The 25,459-nt window shown below is 32.8% G+C and overlaps 1 protein-coding gene across 1 annotated transcript in view; it reads left to right on the top strand.

Moving 5' to 3' along the window:
- Positions 1-15,020, top strand: part of LOC126891095 (retinol dehydrogenase 12-like) — a 58,142-nt gene extending 43,122 nt beyond the window's left edge. The window contains exon 4 of the mRNA XM_050660303.1: positions 14,765-15,020. Coding sequence (XP_050516260.1) covers positions 14,765-14,959 — 195 coding nt within the window. The 3' untranslated portion in view covers positions 14,960-15,020. The remainder of the gene's footprint in view (positions 1-14,764) is intronic.
- The last annotated feature ends 10,439 nt before the right edge of the window (positions 15,021-25,459 follow it).

Here is a 25,459-nt window from a genome sequence, read left to right as displayed (position 1 = left end):
TATCCAGCAATACAGCAATATATAGCAAAAAAGGAAAAGCGCACAGTGAAATCAAAGAGCGCTTGAACGCCGTGTACGGCGACTCTTCTCCTTCGATCTTCGATGACGACCAACAAAAATTGGTTTATCAATTTTATTAACGTTTCGATGTCTAAATTGGACGTCAAAACGTTAATAAAATCATTTTTTAGTTAAATTGTGGCTTATTTCCCATTTAGAATAGTTAATTACAAAATGTCATAAGGAAATAGAACAACAGAACAACATCAAATTAGTAGTTTTGTTTTCACTTTGTGTGGAATCAGGGTATTTGGTGATTAAAAAAAAATGAAAAAAGAGCAATATCCAGCAATATATAGCAAAAAGGGAAAAGCGCACAGTGAAATAAAAGAGCTATTTTTAGTACGGTGACTCTTCTCCTTCGATCTTCAATGGCGACCAACAAAAATTGGTTTATCAAGTTTCAACGTGGTTGCACGTCGGTCTTTGATAAGTTACGCCCTCGTCCCCCGAAAACGGCTATCACGGAGGATAGCGTGAAAATATCCACTACCGCCTATTGGCAGACCCGCGACTGAAGGCTCTCGGGATACCTGTGACAGTAGGCATCTTAAAAAAATCGCATCAGTCATATCCTGCATGAAATTTTGGGTATAAAAAGCTGTCAGCACGATTGATGCCGCGTGATCAAAAGTCCACCCCCTTCACTCTACAAACTGGAGTCCGCCAGGGTTCAGTCCTAGCACCGCTGTTGTACATCATCTACAACAGCGATATCACTAACCAAAATATCCCAGGCACTCGGCTGTTTCTCTATGCAGACGACACCGCTCTGCTCACAACAACCTCTCGTTACAACCCAAGACTCCTCTTCAGAAGAGCCCAGGCTCTGTTGGACGGTGTCGGCGAATGGTGTTGTAAGTGGAGAGTCACGCTGAACGCGAACAAAACAACAATTGTGTTTCGCGCCCCTTCTGTGTCACACAGAATCATAATTAATGATGACGACCAATATCCTCTGAGACTGTTGGGAGAAAGGCTTGTTGTTAGTCCGACTGCGAACTATTTAGGAGTTCTGTTCACCAGAACTCTTAACTGGAACGCAGATCTAAAGGCAACTTTAGATAGGGTAAGGAACAGGGCCAGACTTCTCAACTCTCTCTCTGGACGAATTGGCAAGACACACAAGAAGACTCTCATTCACACTTACAAGACCTTTATTCGACCCGTCATGGAGTACAAATCTTGCCTCTACTCTCTTTGCGCTAGAGCAAAACAAGAGTGGTTGTTGCGCGCTGAACGTAGAATCTTGCGTAGATGTAACTATGAGCACTGGCGATATCCCTCAAACGAAATCCATAACATCCCCAAAATCACCGAGAGAATAAACTCTCTGAACAGGAACTTCACAATCAAAGTAATCAACGGCCCCCCCTCCGACACACAAGAATCTCTCAAATGTTCCTGTTCATCTTCCGGCCACGTACTCCACCGAAAGCCCAAACGCAAAAAGATTCATTTACCGTCCGCTCTAATGCAAACATGCATTGACGAACTCCCGGTGGAGTACGAAAACATCCTCGAGGCTACCCCGTTAGCCTACCGTACCCACCTTTAACATCTCCTCTTCCCTACCCCGAACAGGGAGAAGTTGGTTTTTTGCGGTTTCCCAACTTCATTGCACAATTATACCTGTTCGTCCCAAGAAAATAGCCGCAACTATTTTCTCCACTCGAACGCACACTGTCCACGCCGCGCTCAAAGCCACCTCCTGACCGCCGACGAGGGACGCAGGTTCGCCTGTCGTTGTACAATGGTTTCTAGGGAGACTGATCGAGAGCAAAGCACGGACAGTACACGTAAATGTCTATGGAACCAACAACAATCCATCAAACTTTCTTCTCTGTTGACTTCTTAGCCTTCTGGACACCATCGTCCGGCATAACCCAGGATCCAAAAACACCAGGACACGGCGCCTGCCCCAGTGTGTTTTTCGGACTGTTTGCTTTTGCTGCCAACACTATACATTCACTACAAACCCTGAAGAGGACTAAATCCTAAACGGGGACAATCATTGATCGCATTTCCACATAGCATTATATCTATACACGCAAATCAAACAATGATAGTAGTAGTATTGATGCCGCATTTTCGTACTCAGACGACAAGGGACACCATGAGACAACTTCAGAGCAACGTCTGAGGCTATTTAAGGGTAATATAAACGAATTTCTACGTTGGATTTTTCAACATTAAGGAATAATTTTTCGCTGGTTTTGAATTTCGGAAGCTAAAGGCACTTTTCCCATTAGTAATATTCTCAGGGATACCTAAGATATTGACATTATTAATAAATGTTTTTAAGCTTAATTGACTTACCAATCTACTTGTTACTAGTGAAATTTGAGATCCTGTGTCCAGGAGACCTCTGGCAGTGATATAATCACCCCTTTTTGTTCTAATTTTTACCTTCACTGTTGGTAAGAGAATATTATTAATGTTTTCATTTATTGAACCAAATGTAGTCACCCTATCCTCTGCATTACTACTATTACTCTGTCCAGTACTGTCTGATGGAAGATTGTCTGTCCACATGCAGAAGAGAATTATGTTCTTCTCGACAAACTGAACACGTGAAACTCATTTTACACCTACCAGGATGATTAATCAAACAAATTCTACAAGCCTTATGACTGTCTATAAAAGACAATCTATCTTTTACTGAAACAGATTTGAAATTGGAACAATTATAAATTTTATGGCTTGAGGATGAACAAAAGCTACACCTGGTTTCTAATTTAACTTTACTTGTAGCCAAGTGAGTTTTCTGATACCTTTCTTTGTTAGTGCTACATTTTTTATCTGGAGTCGTTACAGTTTCTAAAGCTGTAGCCCAATTTTCAAGATAAGGTAAGAAATCTTTTAAATTTGGCAATTTTGAGTTGTCCCTATTAATTTGAAATGATCTGTTAGTATAGTGATCTAGTTTTTTAGTTAAAATGCAAATAAGGATCATATCCCAACTTTCTACAGGTTGCTTTAAATTTTTTAGTGCACCTAACTGCTGTCTCACTTTACTAATGAACTCACGTAAGGCGGTGGAAGTTCCTTTTTGAATGGAGGGAATGCCAAGTAGTGAATAAATGTGAGAATTTATTAATATTGTTTCATTGTTATAAGGGTTATCTAACATTCTCAATGCATCATCATAAGAGTCATTTGTTAGAGGTAGATCATTTATTAGGCTTCTTGCCTCCCCTTCCAAATGGTTCTTTAAATGAAACAGTTTTTCAACATTTTGCAGTGACTTATTTCTATCAAAAACAGCTAGAAATAAATTTATAAAAGGTCTATAACTTGTTAAATCCTTGCCGTCATGAGAAGGAATATCTCTTGGTGGAATATTTGAAGAATAAAAATAATTTTTTACATCTTGTGGATTAGTACTTACGCTCTGTATTACTGTTTTTGAGAGTTGACTATTCATTTTAGCCAATGTATCAAAATATTCCTCTCTAATTTCATCAATCGAATCTTTATATCCCTGTTCACAACATAAAATTTTGCAATGAAAATCTCGTACTTTTTGTTGGATAATTTCTTTTTTATCAGGTGTCTTGCTTACCTTCTGGCAATTGGGTTAATTTCTAGCTTTTTTATATCCGGCTCGAAGGACCAATTTAATGTTGGGTTTTTCAACAATAAGGAATAATTTTTCGCTGGTTTTGAATTTCGGAAGCTAGGAATAACTAAAAGCACTTTCACAATTTTACTTTATTACAATAATACAAACTTTTGGTATTAACGTAATAATTTTTGTGGGATCGGACACACGCCCTACTTTCCCGTTTTTATATTTTTTATTACATTTAACAAAACCTTAGTAACGAACTTTTATTGTTTTGAATATTGCGCCTTTGTGTAAACTTCGAATAACAGAACATAAAAACATAAAAAAAACTTTGCAACGTAAACACAAGGCGCAAACCACTAAACAAAATATTTAAATAAAGTATAGTTTTACTAAATATTAGTGTTGGGAATTTATTTCTCCAACAACCGTCTTCTGGGATTCACAAAGTTTGCTCTCTATCAGCTTCCTGGAAAGGAGCAAAACGGTGACAGGTCTTTTCTATGCCGCACTATTGGCCGATTCGATACCGAATTGCAGAAAAAATAGCCCTAATTGGAGAAGAAAAAAGTCCTCTTCCACCACGACAAATCACCAGCTCACACCTCCGCCGCGCGCCGTTTCCATGGCCAAACTAGTCGATTTGGGCTACGAACTACTATCTCATCCTCCGTATTCTCTAGATTTGACCATGTACCGGGTGTCCCAATAAGAATGGCTCTCGGCCATATCTCAGGAACCGTTTATAGTAGAGCTTTGAAATAAAAAATTTTATAACAAAAGTTGCCTCAGGAAAAGCCTGGAAATTATTTTCATAATTGTGGGACCACCGCTAGAGGGCGTAATTGAATATCAAAAATTAAAAAATCTAAATTTTACAAAATTTTCCTAATGAAGGGGCACTGGAAATCCGATCGTCGTATTCTTCATAAAATTCTACGCACATTTGATTTGACAAGTTTAGGTCTACCTTTGGAAATAAGAGGTGGGGGTGAGTGGGAACCTTGTTATGAAAAACTGGCTGTGAGTCCGGTTCTGCTTAATCAAATTTTGCAAACTTGGTCTTATTGAAGACAGATCTTTTTCGTCAATGTAAAAGTTATGATTTCGAACCAACTTACTGAGTAATATGCCAGCTAGAAGGCGTTATTTAATTTTTTTCAGAAATCTAGTGTTCCTTGGAAAATATTAAATATAAACATGCATTTTTAATACCATATTACAAAATTAGACAAAATTAGCAACAGAATAGCGAAAACCGCATGTTAATACCTTTTTTCTATCTCGAGATATCTTACAAAACGTGTAAATTTAAAAACATAACTGTTACTGTCACCGGTAAACGAAATTCATTAAAAGTAGTGTGCTATGGAAATAGCAAAGAAACATTTTCGAGCTGTCAACGTATATTAGGTCTTTTCAACGCTTCTCATTTGTTTCGAGCCTCGTTCATATCTCGTATATTAATATTATACACGGATTATACGGCATATGACAGAGGCTCGAAACAAATGAGAAGCGTTGGAAAGCCCTATTACAAAGAAATAAAAACAACTATTTAGTGATGGCATAAACGTTCAAATTTTTGCCCATCATTTTCGTTGCAAACATTTACTCTTTCAAGAGTAGATTGAACAGCAGTCTCAATTTCTGCTCTCGATATGCTTTGAATGACGTTTAGTATTCTCTGGATAATGTATTCTAGAGAAGTGTATGATGGGCAACAATTTGAATATTTAGGTCGTCACTAAGTAGTTCTTTTTGTTCTGTGTTATATTTAATTTTAATAGTATTGTTTCTCTTTATATTGTTGTTTAATTAATTATATTTTTATACGTTGACATCTGGAAAATGTTATTTTGTTTTTTTCCACAGCACACTACTTTTCATTAACTTAGTTTACCGGTGATGTTGACAGTTATGTATAAAATTTACACGTTTCTCGAGATATCTTGAGATAGAAAAAAGATATCGACATGCGGTTTTCGCTATTCTATTGCTAATTTAATCTAATTTTATAAAGTATGATTAAAAATGCATACTTGTATTTAATATTTTCCAAAGAAAACTAGATTTCTGAAAAAAATTAAATAACGCCTCCCAGCTGGCTTATTACTTATTAGGATGGTTCAAAATTATCACGCTTACATTGAAGAAAAAGATCTGTCTTCAACAAGACCCAGTTTTCAAAATTTGATTTAGCAGAACCGGACTTACAGCCATTTTTTCATAACAAGGTTCCCACTCACCCCCACCTCTTATTTGCAAAGGTAGAGTTAAACTTGTTAAATCAAATATGCGCAGAATTTGATGAAGAATACAATAATCGGATTTCCAGTGCCCCTTCATTAGCAAAATTTTGTAAAATTTAGATTTTTTTATTTTTGATATTCAATTACGCCCTCTAGCGGTGGACCCACAATTATGAAAATAATTTCCAGGCTTTTCCTGAGGTAACTTTTGTTATACAATTTTTTATTTCAAAGCTCTGCTATAAACGGTTCCTGAGATATGGCCGAGAGCCATTCTTATTGGGACACCCGGTACAACTTCTTTTTCTTTCCAAACTTGAAAAAGTCAGACAGAAACTCGTCGAATAGAAACTTAAGTCAAATGAGGACTTCATCGCCGCCATGGAAGCCTACTTTGCAGACCTCAAGAATAGCTATACACCGTCTAAATATCTTTATGGGTGCTTGTAAGTAGTGACCTACGAAATAAAAAACTCTGGTTGGCCTGCAGGTACTGCGATGATTTTTGCCTAGACATATTTTTAAACAAAATAAAGGTAAATGAAACAATTTATTTATTTTATACAGTAACAAAATATATCCATCCATCCAATGGCACTACAGCCCAAATCGAGCCTTGGCCTCCTTCAATAAGCTTCTCCAATCATTTCGATTTACCGCTGTTCTTTTCCATGAACGCGTTCCCAGGAAGTTCCTGGCATCCTCATCGACTTCGTCTTCCCATCTCTTTTTAGGTCTTCCAACCGGTCTTCTTCCCTGCATTCTTGCATTCAGCAATTTTCTGGGGATTCTATTCTCATCCACGCGGACCACGTGCCCTGCCCACCGTAAACAAAATATATAATAAAACATTTGTGGGTTAAAAAACAAATTAAAAGATAGTATTTTTCGATAAAATGAACGAAATGAAGCTGTTTCTAGATACATAAAAACGTGTGGCCGGATACATATGGCCGTGTGTATCCAATGTGGATACATACTAAAAATGACGTCATATAACAATCAAATCATGTTTTTACAGGTTTTTCTTAAATTGGCATACTAAGACCATTTTTTATATTTGTTTTCTTCATTGTGACAACTTCGGCCTGTGGAACCCTATTTTTGTGTTACCATGGTGGCACTCAATGTATTTAAGAAGTTTATCAAGTGTATCGAGCTAAAAGGAGAATATTAAAAAATAAATCTGCACTTTTCCAAAATTTTCGTTATTTTCTTTTGAAGGCTAAGTACTTATAGGATCGCCCTAGTATTAGAAAAACTATAAATTTTTAACTAAAAAGAAGAAAACATTCAAGAATTGTGGAAAGGTTGTTGTATTATTAAAGTTTGGTATTTGGTACAGGCCTTAGAGGCCCTTGGCTTCGATAGTCTTGACTAATTTCTTCCACTTTTTGCGGTCCTGTACTTGTTCTCTCCAGTCTCTTGTACCCATTTCTTCTAGGTCAGTCCGGACGGCATCAAACCACTTCCTTCGTGGTCTCCCTCTTCTTTTCTTCCCTTGTTCTCCTGCTGATAAAACTCTTAGGACGTTTCTTTCTTGTGGCATTCGTAAAACATTTAAATATTTATATTTTTATTAACAATAATGATAGAAAAACTCAAAAGGAACATTTTGAGCTTTTTAAAATGTTCGTAATTTTAGTTTTGGTCAAGATATCGATATTTTAATGGCGCGCTATGAGGTGCAAAATCGGCCCACAGTCAAGTATAAAAGTAATTTTCAACGCTTTATCGATCGTAACTCGGCTCCTTCGCATGAAAATGAGCCAATATGTGATATCCATATAAAAATGAATCGAGTTATTTTATATCATCATTGCATATAAAACGAGCATTTATGTTGTGGCAGCATACACACAATTGACGTGCCTTGATGATGTTGCAAAAGAACTAGATCCTCTTTATATGGTTATCATATAGATATAATTAGACTCTGAAGCCCCAGAAAGTTTTAGTTTTGCTGCCTACAAGAACAGACTTAGTTCCACCATGTAACTGTAAAAATTGCTCTAAGAACTTATGCAGATGTAAAAAAGCTAAGATTCTCTGTGTATCTCGATGCAGATGCATGAAAGATAATGTTTGTAAAAATAGTATTAATAAATAATATCAACTTATTTTTAGTTATATTTCTGAAATATTAGTTGTTAATGTTTTTTTTTTCTCATTTAGTACAAAAAATAGAAGACAAAGTAAATATAATGAAAGGTGATACGAGGTACAGTATGATGATTAAATTATAAGAATTATATGATAAAATTTTATTAGGATCTTTAAAAATTAAAAATGAAGATAACGTATATATACATAGAAATTATAATTTGCATCGAGGCGTGAACCTTTACGCGGGAGCCAATCTCGCGCCTCATAGCGCGCTATTAAAATATCGATATCTTGGCCAAAAATAGACATACGAACATTTTCTTAGGCTCACAATGTTCATTTTGAGTTCTTCTATCATTCTTGTTAATTAAAGTATACTTTTTTTAGCTCAAATTTGCTTGAAACCCTTAAAAACCAATTAATGTACAATTTTTTTAAGACAATTTTAAATTCAAACGGATAGAACTTTAAAACAAATGAAGACAAAGTAATTTAGCAAACTTTGTTTGGAAGCATATTCATTAAACTTTAAAATGAGACCTTCTAAGGCTCATATGGATGTGTAGAAGCCGAGATACGATCGATAAAGCTTCGAAAAATACTTATTTTGCAATTTGCAATTTGCATTGTGCACCAATTTTACAATATCTTGAGTTCTAACTGTTGGATTTAAATTTAGTATCGGTTCTTTTTCCGTTTTTTATTAACGAACTAATTTTATTTGAAACATTATTTTTTATAGGTCCGTAAAGTTGGCTTGTCCACTTTTATATAACAATAAAATTTTCATGCCATAATTTAGTGCTCATTTAGTGCTAATTTTGTACCGCAGTCCCGAATTTTGTGCTCTTTATTTATTTAAAAAAGCAGGTGGACAAGCCAGCTTAACGTTAAGCTGGCTTGTCCACTCTTAGTACACAATGAAAAAATAAAATTATTCAGATTCTAAATAGGCTATAATTTAGTGCTCATTTAGTGCTAATTTTGTACCATAAACATTATAATAAAATATTTGTTTAAACAATTTGTTATAAACAAAACTTTTAAAAATTAAAATATCGAAAAATTTTTTATGCAATAATTTAGTGCTCATTTAGTGCTAACAGAATATCCATATCCTGAATTTTGTGCTCTTTATTTATTTAAAAAATCAGGTGGACAAGCTAGCTTAACGTTAAGCTGACTTGTCCACTCTTAAAAATTAAAATATCGAAAATTTTGTTATGCAGGAATTTAGTGCTCATTTGGTGCTAACAAAATATCCATATCCCGAATTTTGTGCTCTTTATTTATTTAAAAAAATCAGGTGGACAAACTAGCTTAACGTTAATCTGGCTTGTCTACCCTTAGTATAAACAATGAAAACATAAAATTATTCAGATTCTAAGTAGGCTATAATTTAGTGCTCAGATAGTTATAAACATTATAATAACATATTTGTTTAAACAATTTGTTATAAATAAAATTTTTAAAAATTTGAAAATAGTAAAATAAATTCTTTTTTAATAATTTGTTATAAACAAAACTTTAAAAAGGTATAAAAATGTAAATATTTTTATTCTGCAACTACAGTAAAACCCAGATATACAGGGTGTCCCGAAAAGATTGGTCATAAATTATACCACACATTCTGGGGTCAAAAATAGTTCGATTGAACCTAACTTACCTAACTTACCTTGGTACAAATGTGCTCATAAAAAAAGTTACAGCCCTTTGAAGTTACAAAATGAAAATCGATTTTTTTCAATATATCGAAAACTATTAGCGATTTTTTATTGAAAATGGACATGTATCATTATTATGGCAGGAACATCTTAAAACAAAATTATAATGAAATTTGTCCACCCCATAAAAAAATTATGGGGATTTTGTTCCCTTAAACCCCCCCAAACTTTTGTGTACGTTCCAATTAATTCATTATTGTGGTACCATTAGTTAAACACAACGTTTTTAAAACTTTTTTGCCTCCTAGTATTTTTTCGATAAGCCAGTTTTTATCAAGATGTGGCTTCTTTTTCAATATATTTACGTAAAAATTTTATGGGGGCTTTGTTCCTTTAAACCCCCCAAATGTTTGTGTACGTTCCAATTAAACTATTATTGTGGTACCATTAGTTAAACACAGTGTTTTTAAAACTTTTGCCTCTTAGTCTTTTTTTCATAAGTGACCTTTTATCGAGATGTAGCTTTTTTTTCAAATTATACCTAAAAATGTAAATTATAAATAAATTTTCAGATTATTAACAGGTCTCTATAATCGTACTTAACAATAAGCAAATATGTGGTGGATTCGACAAATATTCAAAATATCTTGATAAATACTGGCTTATCAAAAAAGTACTAGGAGGCAAAAAAGTTTTAAAAACATTGTGTTTAACTAATGGTGTCACAATAATAATTTAATTTAAACGTACACAAAAGTTTGGGTGGGTTTAAGGGAACAAAACCCCCATAAAATTTTTATGGGGTGCACAAATTTCACTTTAATTTTTTTTTAAATGTTGCTGCCATAAAAATGCCACATGTCCATTTTCAATAAAAAATCTCTGAGATTTTTCGATATATGAAAAAAAATCGATTTCCATTTTGTAACTTCAAAGGGCTGTAACTTTTTGTGTGTGCACTATTGTATATAGGTAAGTGAGGTTCAATCATTCTATTTTTTACCCCAGAATCTCTGTATATTATTTTCGGTCCTTTACTGTAATAATAACTAATAACTTACTTTTTGCTAAAAAAATATATATTCCTTGAATGCTGTGTCCTTTGTTTATTTTAATCGAGCCTAAATCATATTATGTGATATAAAAAAATATTTTAATAATTTATATACTGTAATGTATTATAAATAGTTTATTCCTTTTAAGATAATTTGACCTTAGGAGCCAGGATATCACATCTTTAAAGATGGCACGTCATAAACCCTTTTGTATTGAAAGGGACTTTTATGCGTGAAATATACCTCCAATAGTGTTTTCTCATGGTTTTTAACTACAGTAGAAAAAATTGGAGACTTTAACCTTCGTCGGGCGGCATAGGTACAATTGTAACTTTTGAGTTTTCAAATTGTGATAACTTTCTTTTTCAAAGAGGTAGAGACTTGAAGCTTTGTGACATCTTTACATTTATCCAGTAGATTATGTGAGCCAAATATAACAAAAAAATATTTATTTAGTTCCTAGAAGGAGGCCTAAATAGTTCCGACCCCCATAAAAGACGGCATAGGTACATTTGTACCTTGTTAATTTTTTTAAATAAAGGTTATAAAAAACAATATATTTTGTTATTAAATGATAGTTTATTTAAATAAAAATACAAAACTGAATGTTATTGTGGATTTTCGCAAGACATACATGTCGTTTTAGACGAAGAATGTTCGTCACACACAGGTAGAGAACACACTACACAACTTTTCCTCGTTTTACGCTGTTTTTTTAGTTCGTTCCGACACACATGGCAACTTCCGGTTATTGGCGTAGATCCACGAGTACTGTGAGATACTTGAGGTGGAGCAACTATAGAAAATATTATGTTTCGACCAAGGACCATTTCTACAGCACTACGAAGAAAATGACTCCTCATCATCATCCGGTTTTTACTTCGAGATTGAACTGAAGGTAAACAAAGATCTTTAGCAAGATCCTTCAAAAATTTCCTGCGTTGGTCCTTTGTTTTTGGTAATGGATTGTGCTCTCGATATATAATGTAGGATGCTAAGCCAGTGACGTCAATCATATTATAAAAAAAGGCCAAGGGCCAACGTAATGTTCGACGCTTGACCGTATACTCACTCAGCATTTTATCCATAGTGTCAACCCCCCCCCCCCTTTGGTTTCATTGTAGTACTTAATAATTTCCGGCTTCGCTACTTCAGTGTCTTCTACTTTGCCTGTAGTATGTATGGACGAAAGTAACACTACTGCTTTATTTTTCTTTGGCACATAAGAACATACAGTAGCATAAGGATTGTATGCGAAATTAGTAGAAAAAACAGCTCTTTCCTTATTTACTAGCATATTGGTGGGTAGAAATCTTTTGTTCTTTCTAACTGTGCCCACTAAAGTCATTTGCCATGAGTTCAAGACTTTAGCCAGTTCAAAACTGGTAAAAAAGTTATCTGTTGTAACATTCCGACCAGAACCTTTATAAGATGTGACCAGATCCAAAACTGTTCGTTCGCCAACGTTAACTTGTCGTGAACCAGCTGCTGGTTTTCCAGTATAAGGCGGACCTTGTAAGGGATACGCATTTGATGCATCACAAGCCCAAAAATCCTTGATACCATATTTAGCGGGTTTGGAAGGTATGTATTGCGTAAAACTTGTACGGCCTCTATACGGAAACAATTGTTCGTCGATGGTTATGTCTTCGAATGGTTTGTAGCCTTGTTGCAAATTTTTATTTAGCATTGTCCAGATATATCTTATGGGTGCAGCCTTATCGTTTTTTGCGTTCTTCCCGGGTACTTTCATTGTCAAATCTGATAAATCGTAACATGGTCTTGAAACGATCACGAGACATTGCTGCACGTATTAATGGCAGAGAATCCATACTCCACATCTCACATAAGTTTTCTTTGTTACTTCTATGTACACCAGCAACAATTAGAATATCAAAAAATGCGTTGAGCTCACATTCAGTAAATGGTTGAAATTTTTTTTTGTGGAGGCCGTCTTGAAGCATTCTGGAATCAAACGCTTATACCTAACAACGCAAAACAACCAACTAAATGTACGTAAAAATATCTACGTTTCCAATTGAAATACAATACAATGCTACTCTTCATAAAATTTGCTTACAACGTCTGTTTCCAAGTTTATTGTTGCAGTAATTTCAATAATTTACGATAGCTATGCCGGGTCACGTAAAAGCGGCTTTTAAGCTTTGTTAATGGGTACAAGATCAAATTACCTTATATTAGTATTTATTTATGGCAATATTCAAGAATTTTTACCAGTTATGACACTAATAAAATTATATTATCTTAAAACTAACAGATATTTCCCTTTAGATTAAGGAATTTTTAAGAAACTATATAATAGGTACAATTGTACCTATGCCGTCTGTTAGCGGGGTAAAATTATGCCGCTCGACAAAGGTTAACTAAGGCTCAAACAGGAACATATGTTTTAAATCCTTTTATGATTGGGTTGCTAAATAATAAGAAAGACTTTTTTTTAAATATGTAAAGTCGAAATAATTTCCGCACCCTGAAGTCAGTATTCGTCTTGACGTTGACTTGACCACTTCTGTAATATTTTATTACTGTTTAAAATTTTAATGTTTTATAATAATCTTTATGGTACAAAATTAGCACCAAATGAGCACTAAATTATTGCATAAAAAAATTTTCGATATTTTAATTTTTAAAAGTTTTGTTTATAACAAATTGTTTAAACAAATATTTTATTATAATGTTTATGGTACAAAATTAGCACTAAATGAGCACTAAATTATAGCCTATTTAGATACTGAATAATTTTATTTTTTCATTGTGTACTAAGAGTGGACAAGCCAGCTTAACGTTAAGCTGGCTTGTCCACCTGCTTTTTTAAATAAATAAAGAGCACAAAATTCAGGATATGGATATTTTGTTAGCACTAAATGAGCACTAAATTCTATCATAAAAATTTTTTTTATTTTTTAATTTTTTAAAATTTTGTTTATAACAAATTGTTTAAACAAATATTTCATTATAATGTTTATGGTACAAAATTAGCACTAAATGAGCACTAAATTATAGCCTATTTAGAATCTGAATAATTTTATTTTTTCATTGTGTACTAAGAGTGGACAAGCCAGCTTAACGTTAAGCTGGCTTGTCCACCTGCTTTTTTAAATAAATAAAGAGCACAAAATTCGGGACTGCGGTACAAAATTAGCACTAAATGAGCACTAAATTATGGCATGAAAATTTTATTGTTATATAAAAGTGGACAAGCCAACTTTACGGACCTATTTTTTATCTCTTTTAGTTTATGATCCAGAGCCTTATAAACAATTTATAAACAATTAAATTGTTTATAACAATTTTTTGACCACTCGGATCGAATTCCACCCTCGAAATTCGTAATTAGCAGCCAAAAATCCATAAGAAACCGTTGAGTTTGTTCATCAGAATTGAAAAGGACACGGTGACCTCTATTTGGCGCCTAGACTAACATGTTTTTTATCAATACAGGGTGTTTTAAACATTTTTTGGCAAAGTTTAAGGGGTAAGGGGTCCGATTTAAGTGATTTTTTTAATATGTTATAGCCTTATTCCTTGACAATATCGTTATAATAATATTGTTGCTAAACAGGTAAATTTTCATTGTATACCGGCCCAAAACTGTGTTTTGTTCTTAAAGTTTGCATCACCCTGTGGAATATTCTAGCATTTGTAGAATACTGAAATAATTAAAACCTAACTATAGTCTCATGCTTTCTTAACATTTTGTTTTTTGATTGATTCGCTTATGTTGGATAATAAAAAAGTTAGGTGCATTAACAACTACACATGTTTTTGACCAATACAGGGTGTTTTTAAAAAATTTTGGCAAAGTTTAAGCGGTAATTCTGCATGAAAAATAATGACAGTTTGCTTTATAAACCTATGTCCGCAAATGATCCGTTTCCGAGATAGGGGGTGTTGAAATTTTTCTGACAAACTGACGTTTTTACGAACGTTTTTACTGAGAAAATAACTATTAAAAAATTATATTAGAATAAAAATGTATGACTTTCAAAATATATTATATCAAGCTTTTGCTTATATTAAGAATTTGTTTTGTAGAAAGTAAGGCTAACCTCTCAAGCCGCTGTGCAAATAGCAATTGCCAAAGAGTTTGAGAATGTAACAGGCAATTTTGTTGGAAGATATTTTCATAATATAAGACCCAGGTCAGCTTATGATACAAAATTGTGTGAAGCAATCTGGAAGGCCTCAGAGGAAATAGTACAGCTTAAACCGGAGGAAAAACTGGATTAGTGTACCTATAGACAATAATATTTTATGAAGTAATTTATAATTTATTAAAAACCAGAATTTAGTTAGTTGTTTCTGTTTTACTCGCAGACATACGAAACATCATGATCGTCATTCTCTTTATCATTATTCTTATGCGGAGTCATATAATTATTATTTAGAAGTTTATATCTTGGATAATACCATTATTTATTTCCTTCGCATATATCCCTCTTAGCATTCCCTATTCGTTTGATCTTACTCTTAAAATAACTTCCAGAAACTTACAACTTACAAATTTTTGTTATCTATTAATTTCTCAGAAAAATGAACTAATTTGAAAAGAAAGTATGACTATAATATTCTATTGATTTATGCTATAATCTATACATCTATAGTGTGTCCCCGAAATATGGCATCGAACATTTTCTCAACTGCAGGAATTAATGATGCGTAGAACCATAAAATACTTTTAAGTACACAAGGTGTTTGTAAAATATCAAAATAACGAGTAACTTTGTTATTTTTATAGAATGCCAGTATCTAGTACCATAACGATAATATATCGGTACGATAAAGTTCTCGGGCGGCCCTTCCGTCCAGCGTTTCTTTCCTTTCTTTCTTTTGGCTTAACGACGTTCTACACTCTCGGCAAAGAATTAAGGATTTGCATGAAATTTTAGTATGTTATAGTTTACTTCAAAAAATTAAGACTTCATTTATTAAAAATTGTTTAACCGTGCCATTTAATTACTATTAAGGGTCAAAGTTAGGTTTTAACATGGGCTCTTATGGGAATTCTTAAAAAGTTAATAACTTTTGACCCAAATTTACGATTTTTAATTATTTGTGCTCAAATTAAAGGTTTTTTTGTAAGGAATAACATATTAAAAAATGAGGATTGTTTACCGTACCATTTATTTTTAATTTATTTATTATCATTAATTCCGTAATTAATTCCGTAATTTCCGTAATTTATTATAATTTATTTTTAAAAAGTATTCAATACTGAAACATATGATTTGAGTATTCTGCTATAAATGCAGTGTTGCCAACTTTCGTTTGCATATAAGTTTCCCCCCTTTCCTCTGAGAGGCATACCCCGCAACGAAGGTGTAGAACGTCGTTAAGTTTCTGCTTCTCATATATCTACTCAGTCCAAAATAGCATTTGTCCGCTAGGATTATCCTTCGCTTGATTTCTTCCGTCATGACATTCTCCTTGGTGATCAGGGAGCCTAAGTATGTGAATTTGTCCACCACTTCAAAGGTAGAGTTATCAACAGAGAATTGGTGACCGATGTTTTTGGCTCTATTGTTGGGTGTTGATGCCATCATCTTAGTTTTCTCCTCGTTTACTTTTAGGCCCATATTTTTTGAGGCATTTGAGAAGGTGTTGACCCTTAGATAAGTAATTATATTTCCACTTTTATTTTATCCCTAGGTTTTTCCCTATAATCATTATCCCTATACTCATTAATATAAGAACCCTCATTTACGCCGTCTCTCTTACATTCAGTACTTCATAACTCATCTTATGACAGTTGTATAAAATTTTCTTTTTAGTTTCACTGGAATATTTCAATCACATAACACACCACACATCTGCTTTCATCACTATGCAATACTTAGTCTAATTTTTATAACCATTTCACCATCGAAAATTATCATCTTATTTGTAGTAGTAACTCTACTTTTACATGAAGATTCAATATAAACGAAAAGCAAGCGAAATACTATCGAGGAATCAGCATTATATCTTATATCGTTTACAGGCAGACTGTATGGAAAGACCATAAAGGAAAAATTAGAAATACATATTATAAAATAGAAAATCGGAGAAAACCAAGCAGGTTTCACAGCAGGGAAAGCATGCTTAAATTGCATTTACACGAACCACTAATAGAAAAAATAATGGCCAAAAAAAGATCAGTACCTGACTTTTGTAGATCTTAAGAAGGCACATGACTCGATACTTAGAACCTAACTGTGGGAAGCAATGGAAGATATCGAGTTCAACGAATAATAATAAAAACTGTAAAAGCACTCTACAAGAATAACAAAGTAGCTATCAAAACGGGCAATAGAATATGCCGTCTATTTAAGACGACAAAGGGACTACTACAGGGCTGCCCCACATCCCTACGTTGTTCAAATTTTTTCTGGGAAAACCCCCGAAACCATGGACAAGAGGGTGTGAAGGAATGGGTATATGCTTTTTCTCATGAGGATCTTTCAGTGCGTCACAGTTTTTCGATTTCTTTCTAACGCATTAAATTGTATGTGACAGAAAAAACGCACGTCGGTGATTACATTTCGTCGGTGACATTTATAACATTTATTCTAGTTGTCAATAGATGGCGCCATAATCGAAAATAAAATAATTTGCGAATTATATAATATATCTACGAATATAATCTGAACAATTTAAAAGACTATACAAATCAAAGAAAATACCATTTTATAAATGCAATAAACAAAATTGATTTGTTTTTATGCCAAATTGCAAATAAAATTTGACAACTGTCAGATTTATCTAAAATGTCATGTCACTAAAATGTATAAGTGCGTTCGCGGGTACAGTTGACAAATTGTCGCTGACAATTCCTAACCTTACGAAATATAAATAATACCGTTAATAGATAAATATACAAGGTATATTTACTTTTAATTAATATTAATAACTAATTATTAAATTATACTGGGTAAATATACCTTGTATATTTATCTACTAACGATAATATTTATATTATTTTAAAATGCGCATGCGTTTTCTGACAATTTATCCAATTTTCTGACAAAATCAGGTACCCGCGAACGCAACTATTATCACTTACCTTTTTTTCTATCATTTGTGACGCACTGAAAAATGCTCATGAAAAAAAGCATACCAGTAAGAAACGAACATCTGTATACCCTTAAGTTTTGCTGACGATCAAATATTGATCGCACAAGATGACCTCAGTTTTATGATGAGAAAACTGAAACAGGAATATGCAAAAAATGGGATGAATAAAAACCTAAAGAAAAATATATACCTAACAACGGAAAATACAGAAATGAAACTGCTGGAAATAGACGAAGTTTTAGGACAAGTATTTAGGTTTCATAATATCAAACAAAGAAACAACAGAAGAATGTATAAAAATAGACTAGCCCAAACAAGCGACTGCATACTAAAATTGAACCAGGTACTGTGATATAAAAATTGGACAATAAATAAGAAAACCAAAAACAATATAAGACCAACAGTCGTCGACAATCTAATTAAGTTATATTGAACACGTTTGATTATACATTAAAATAATAAGGAGCAAAGACACCGTATCCCAACCAACAACTTATTATTTCTACGGGCGTGCTAAAAGAGTCACTTTCCCGCACGTATTTCCTTTCCGATAGTTGGATTTTCCCGCACTAGTGCCGGAAAGTAGAATACTTTGTACATGTAATATGGCTTTATAATATATTATAGTGCATGCAATAAACTAATATTTAGATATTATTTGCTAGTTTATTTCAAATTTGTCTTATTATGTTTGAAGAACTACAGCTTTGGTTTTGCTTTCCAAAACGTCTCTCCATCTCTTGTTTGAAGAAAAAGAATGGTTCTTTTATCTTAATTGGCTTTATTCAAAAAACTACACCTAAAGTTATTTTTAACTTTTATAACAGACACATCAAGAATTAATCTGCAGAACAAAAAGTCCAAAATATTAATTCGGAATTACTTTGAACCATATAGGTACTGAAAAAGAAAACTGTTCGTTTTTGAATATCTAACGATGTCAAAAATTTTAGGGGTATAATAAAGAAAAATAAATTAGATTATTTAATGAAGTTTCAACAGTATTTATGTTTTAATGAAATTAACGCGATTATTTCATTCATAGGAGATTCTGACCAATAGAAAGCTACAGAAATAAAAATTAAACTCAATATTTTTTGATGATTTTTACTTCCAATCGTATAGTAAGATATTTGATCACGTGTTTAATCCTGTCCAATCAGATTAAAATTATACTGAGAATTATCTACTGTAGAAAATTACCGATAGAATATTTTTAAGTAGATTGTTTCTGTTTAATGGCAACCAGTTTCCTAGTTTTGACAACTGTCACATTTTAGAAAATATCCATAATATACGTATTAAAAAATAATCTTACGAATATCACACGACAGTAAGAATAAATAAGAAAATAATGCTTCATTTTTACTCAAATTTGTTGTCATTGGGCAATAGCCACTGGAGCCCTGCGGGCTCTCGTGTCTATTGCCAGACAACAAATTTTCGAAAAACTGTCGCATTATTTTCAATTTATTCTCACTTTCGTGTGATATTATACCCGATTATTTTTTGATGATTTTAACTTCCAATCGTATAGTAAGATATTTTTAGATAGAATTTTTTTTAAGTAGATTGTTTCTGTTTAATGGCAACCAGTTTCCTAGTTTTGACAACTGTCACATTTAAGAAAATATCCATAATATACGTATTAAAAAATAATCTTACGAATATCACACGACAGTAAGAATAAATAAGAAAATAATGCTTCATTTTTACTCAAATTTGTTGTCATTGGGCAATAGCCACTGGAGCCCTGCGGGCTTTTGTGTCTATTGCCAGATAACAAATTTTCCAGATAAAAAATTATTTTCAATTCATTCTCACTCTCTTGTGATATTATACCTGATAATTTTTGATAATATCCCGTCGTCAAGTATATTACGTCAGATGCCCTTCGTTGCTACGAAAAAATACATTCGGTGACATTAATGACAATTAATGTTTTAAAAATTATAAAAGTGATGACTTTCAACCGTCAAATATTTATAACAACTGTGTGTTTAATTGTACTAATTTGTAGTTACATAAATAAATTACAATAAAATTTTGGTTTTGAACAGTTTTATTCATTAAATAATCGCAACAAATTGCACTCGATCTCTAAAATTATTATCGAATTTTTGCCCTCGTGACACTTTGACATAATTTCACTCCCCTTCGGGTCGTGAAATTTAAACTGTCAAATTGTCACTCAGGAAAAATTCGATAATTTTAGAGCTCTTGTGCAATTACTACTGATAATTCGTTGAATAATAATTATTTTGACATATTCAAAAGTCAAATCAGTAGACAATAACAATGGTTTTGAATCGTCGGTCGTGTTGGAAACCAATTTTATTTTATCGAAAATTTGGAACCTTGTCAGTGAACGTATTGAACAATTCAAAGGTCAACTTACATAAGTGATACATTTGCAAAATGTCACGAATTGCTCGTTTAAAATTAATATTACCAAGCAATAAATAAAGACATTTTTGTTTTTCCAAATGATTAAATTTGCAATCAACTATTTTAAATGGGAAATAAGCCACAATTTTACTAAAAAATTATTTAACGTTTCGACGTCCAAATCGGATGCCGTTGTCAAAATACAAAATATTGATAAATTAAACAAAAATGTTGTTGCTTAGTAAAAAATTCTTCTTATAATTTATTTAATCATTTTAAAGTAGAAGACTTTAAAATTATATTGCCAATATTTATGAGTTGCGATCCTGGGACGACTTTACGGAAAGCTAGTTCATTCGATTACATGAAATCAACCCTCAAGAATATCAACTAAGAAACGTTAATAAAATCATTTTTTTAGTAAAATTGTGGCTTATTTGCACATTTAAAATAGTTGATTACAAAAAGCCACAAGCAAATAGCTCCAGAACAACAATAAATTTGCATACATTTTTGTATTACGTATTGTTGTATGTTGTATTTATTCGTAAATAAAAATTAATATAACTCTATTTGAATAAGAACTGTAGAAAAATATGAAAATTAATATGGTTCTACAAGTTATGGACAAAATCGCTTACCTTAACCTTTAACTACCCGCGCATCAAGTTATAACATAACTACACGCGTGGCGTACTTTGTACGCCACAAGAAAATACACTTAAAAACAGCGGATTTGTTTAATTTTTTTTTGAAAAAATACATTTAGTTGTTTGTTATAAACCTTATTCGGCATCAGTGAATACTTGGAGTTCCTTTTCAGTAAGCCAATTGGGATTTATAACTGGAATCATGGAATAACTGGATTCCATGATAAATAAAATTACTAATAAATTTTTTTTTAAATGTGATTTTTTACAGGAGAAAAAGTATTGTTTACAAAGAAAAATATATTTTTTGCCATAATGACTAAAAAACAATTAAAATATTTACTTATATTACGACTTATAGTAATATAATCCTGGGGTATATTGTCCACCACCGGAAACAACAAATAATAAAATGTAAATTACGATCTTTCCAGAACGCCGATTATAACGAAACTAAAACCAAATTGTAAAGCACATTCCAGTGATAGGTTAGAAAAATAAGCAAGGTCAAAAATTAAATTTTTAAATATATTTGCAGTAGAATTCTTATATCTGGCGTACAAAGTACGCCAGCGCGTGTAGTTAAAGGTTAAATTGGTGTTCTTTAGGATTTGGTTATAACTAGGCAGACCCAAATGTGACTACTCAATTCATCACTTCTCAATCAATTAAATATTCCAGAATCAGTGCTGGATCCTTCCATGAAATTCAAGTACCTATTCCACGATGGACGCGAGACGGTACCGCCAGTTACACGGAAGGTTCGGAATTCGGAAGTTTTGAACTTTCACCGTTGAAGATTGGAATCTAAGTCTTACCTGATCGTCTAAATGTACTCATTGGAGCATGCCCATTTGGATATATGAGCGATTTTGTGCATGTAAGGAGAATCATACTATATCGTATTTAATTAATAATAAGGTTATTCTGCATCATTTTAAAGAAGGGCAGAGAAAAGCAAATATAATTATTAAATGATCTAAAAACTTAATCTATCTGATATAAATTAAATATTAGAATAATATTCAATATAAAATAAACAAATAATAAAGATTCCCAAACACTATTTGTTGTGGATTTTTTCCAAACGTACGGCCGTAGAAAAAATATTGTTCCTAACTCATGCGGAAAGTGTCTTTCCCGAACTCGACTGCTTGCCCGAACTCCGCTATCGCGTCGTTCGGGTCAACGGCAGTCGCGTGTGGGAAAGTATCACTTTCCGCACTAGTTAGGAAATAGTATATTGTGCAACAAGTGCAGAAAGATACTAATTTCTCACGAGTTTGAAAAGTTGCGGTACGAGCGCAAGCGAGTGCCGCAATTCAAACGAGTGAGAAATTATCTTTCTGCACGTGTTTCACACTATACTTTTTCTACAATCACAGTTTTTCCTAAAAATAAAAATCACAATTTCCAAACGACGATTAATTATAATAGGTACCTATGTGATAAATTTTACACTGTATTTAATTAATACCTACTAATCAATTTAAATTCCTTATACCTAAATAAATTACACAGAAATCAGTTAAAAAATTAATGCACTGCCTTAATTTGTTTAAATTTAAACAATTATTACACATTATTGACATTATATAATATTTATGCAGTCACGGATTTACACAAAACCTACTTCATTCGACGTCTCTTGCACAGGTTGCTAAATCCTTATTGGTTATTTGATAATTATAAAATGTTTAATAAGAATAAAATAAAACAGTTGTAACATCCATAATTTAGTTTCTATGCTATAGTTAAATATAATAATTGTCTTATAGGTTATATATTTGTCTAAAGTTTAACCACGGATGTAAACAGAATATAACGTTACTCAGAATGCGGTAGCCCACGGATGTAAACAGAATATAACGTTACTCAGAATGAGGTAGTCAACTGTGCAGAAAAGAACTTTGCGGCACAGAAACGTCACTTTGCGGCACAGAAACGTCACTTTTCTGCACACTAATGTCAAATATCTTATACTGTGAGAAAATATCAAGTTTGCTAACATAAAACCGTGCAGAAAAGTGCACTTTGAATAGTGGTTGTAGAAAAATAACTATTACGTTACATGGCGATGCTGGCAGGATCTTTCAATTCCTGTTACACGTCCAGTTTTTGTCTCTTATCTAGTATGTATAAAATAAGAAACTTACGAGGAAGTGTACTTACAAACTTTCCAACAAACAAAATTTCCAAAAGTATTACAAAATGTCAAAACATTTTCGGTCTTATTTATAAGACCATCATCAGAGATGGATATCTACTTAAAAGTAAATAATTCCGCTCTACTTTAAAGATAGGAAAAATGAAAGAATACCCATGAAAGAACATATAAAACACGCTGTATTTTCCTGTAACCGTGTCAGACAAAAAATTGGCCAGCGCAAGTACATGTAATAATTATTTTTACATGTACTTGCACTGGACAATTTTCTTTGTGACACGGTGACAGGCAAATACAGCGTATTTTATATGTTCGTTCATGGGTATTATTCTTTCATTTTTCCGACTGTATAAAATGTTGACTGGTAATAAAAACATGAGATATATTGACATTTACAAAAGCCACTTAAAAATCAGTTTATAAAACCTTTGATGTACATAAATAAAGATTTTTTTGAATAAAATTCAATACCGTATTGTCGATTATGGATTTAACCATGGGCGCCGCCGAAATTATTTTTAGGGAGATGTACAGTCGGAAAAATGAAAGCTTTTCCTGTCCAAATTTCTTACCTTTAGTACCATCCTTGGATTAGAAGCTTTCATTTGACACCTAATTTGTCATTATACCTATACGTGGTATAATGACGGAGGAGTTATATTCGCGGTCGGACGGACAGACAGCCTAGGTCAAATTTGAATGAAACAAGCTCAAATTACTTATTGGTAACTAATAAAATAAGGCTTGAACTTGAATTTGTGTACTTCGCAGTTTCAAAAATAATATTTTTGATTTGTGTTTTTGAACCTTGAAAATCGTCATTATTCGATTTTTTCAATTTTAAATTGTTTATAACTGGAAAACGATTAACGTTAGAGAAAAATTACAAAAGAAATTTTTGTTTCCAATGGTCCAAAGAACGTAAAATAATGTCTACCCGGGGCGAAAAAATTGATTTTTATTATAAGTTTAATTTTTTTTAAACAAATGTAGCAATAACTCCGAAATTATGGCCTTTAGGTATAGGGAATATAACATGAAAAATAATCAGTATTTCTTAACGACTTTAAAACGCAAAAAATATATAGGATGTTCTATTTTAAATAAGAAAGTTAATTAGTTTTTAATAAAAAGGGAAAATCTTACAACAATGTAATTATCACTATAATATCGGCCGCATCAGAAAACCCCTACCCACCAAAATCTATAAAAATCGTGCAAACCGTTTCCGAGATAATTGAGGGTTTCCATACATAAAACTCACTCTGAATATTAAACAGACTAGTGCCAGCCCATCTCTGTGTTTTAGCTCTCTAGTTATATGGTAGGGATCTGTCAATTGATTTTAAACTGGTACTTGCGCTTCTGTGTGAGTCATGGTGGCTTGAACTAACTTTACCAATTTCCTTGGTATATCAAATTCTTGAATAATCAAATATACTTTATCTGTATTTATGTTATCATCGGCTTGTCGACAATTTTCAAGATTTGGTAGATACAGCATGTTTAGTTTTAAAAAAGATACACGACCTGTTAATGGCAACACCGCACGCCGTTGAGTACCAGACGGTCACCAATGCACTTTATTCTCGCCGATTCTAATGAACCATGATAGTGTGACGTCAAAACGTCAAAATTTTTCCAAACACGTTGTGTCTAGGGTATACGCTACCGTGTACGCAAATAAAAAAGTTAGGTAGAATTAAACGTCATAACAAATATTTTTCTATCAAACAAACACTAAACATATCAAAATAGCGTGTATCAAAATATACAGTCACTGCCCACGCTAAATAGTCACTAGCTTGATGAAGTTTAACTTTTTTATTTGCGTACATTTTAGCGTGTACCTAGACACAACGTGTTTGGAAAACTTTTTTTGACATTTTGACGTCACGACTATCACGGTCTATTTCGTTGATTCCGTTGCTCCGTCCTCCGCCATCTTTCGGCGATTAAACAACGGTAGTGGTTTAAGCAATGTTGCCAATTTTAACGCTTCCTTCAGTCTTCTTCTTCTTCTTCTTCTTCTTCTTCTAGTTCCATGACCGTTATCGATCATTGGATATCATGTTAGCTACCATATTCGCTGTCGTGACTTTATTGACAGCAGTTCTGAATAACGATGTAGTCGATTTTTCATACCATTGCCAGAGAATAACTAACTATACAGAAGCGAATCTGACTGTCGTTTCCATTGATTTTGTTGGGACCGAAATATTTGACCTTGTGCACCAGTTACAGAATAGAACTTGATGTTCTAACGAATAGACCATTCCAAATGATGTAAATTTTTTACAAATAGTTACTAAATAAATATGAAGTATAAAATTTAACTAGAAAAATAAATAAAACAAAATAAAACATATATAAATATAAAATTTAACTATAAACAACTGTCACTGTCAGTCGCAAAAGTGAGGTTGCACCAGTTACGTGACGCATGATCATGAAATTTATGTTACCGTTTTG

Source organism: Diabrotica virgifera, chromosome 1 (genome assembly GCF_917563875.1).
Source record: "Diabrotica virgifera virgifera chromosome 1, PGI_DIABVI_V3a".
In the NCBI taxonomy this organism is placed as follows: domain Eukaryota; kingdom Metazoa; phylum Arthropoda; class Insecta; order Coleoptera; family Chrysomelidae; genus Diabrotica; species Diabrotica virgifera.
Note: the sequence above shows the minus strand (reverse complement) of the source record. Positions and strands in the feature narration are given on the sequence as shown.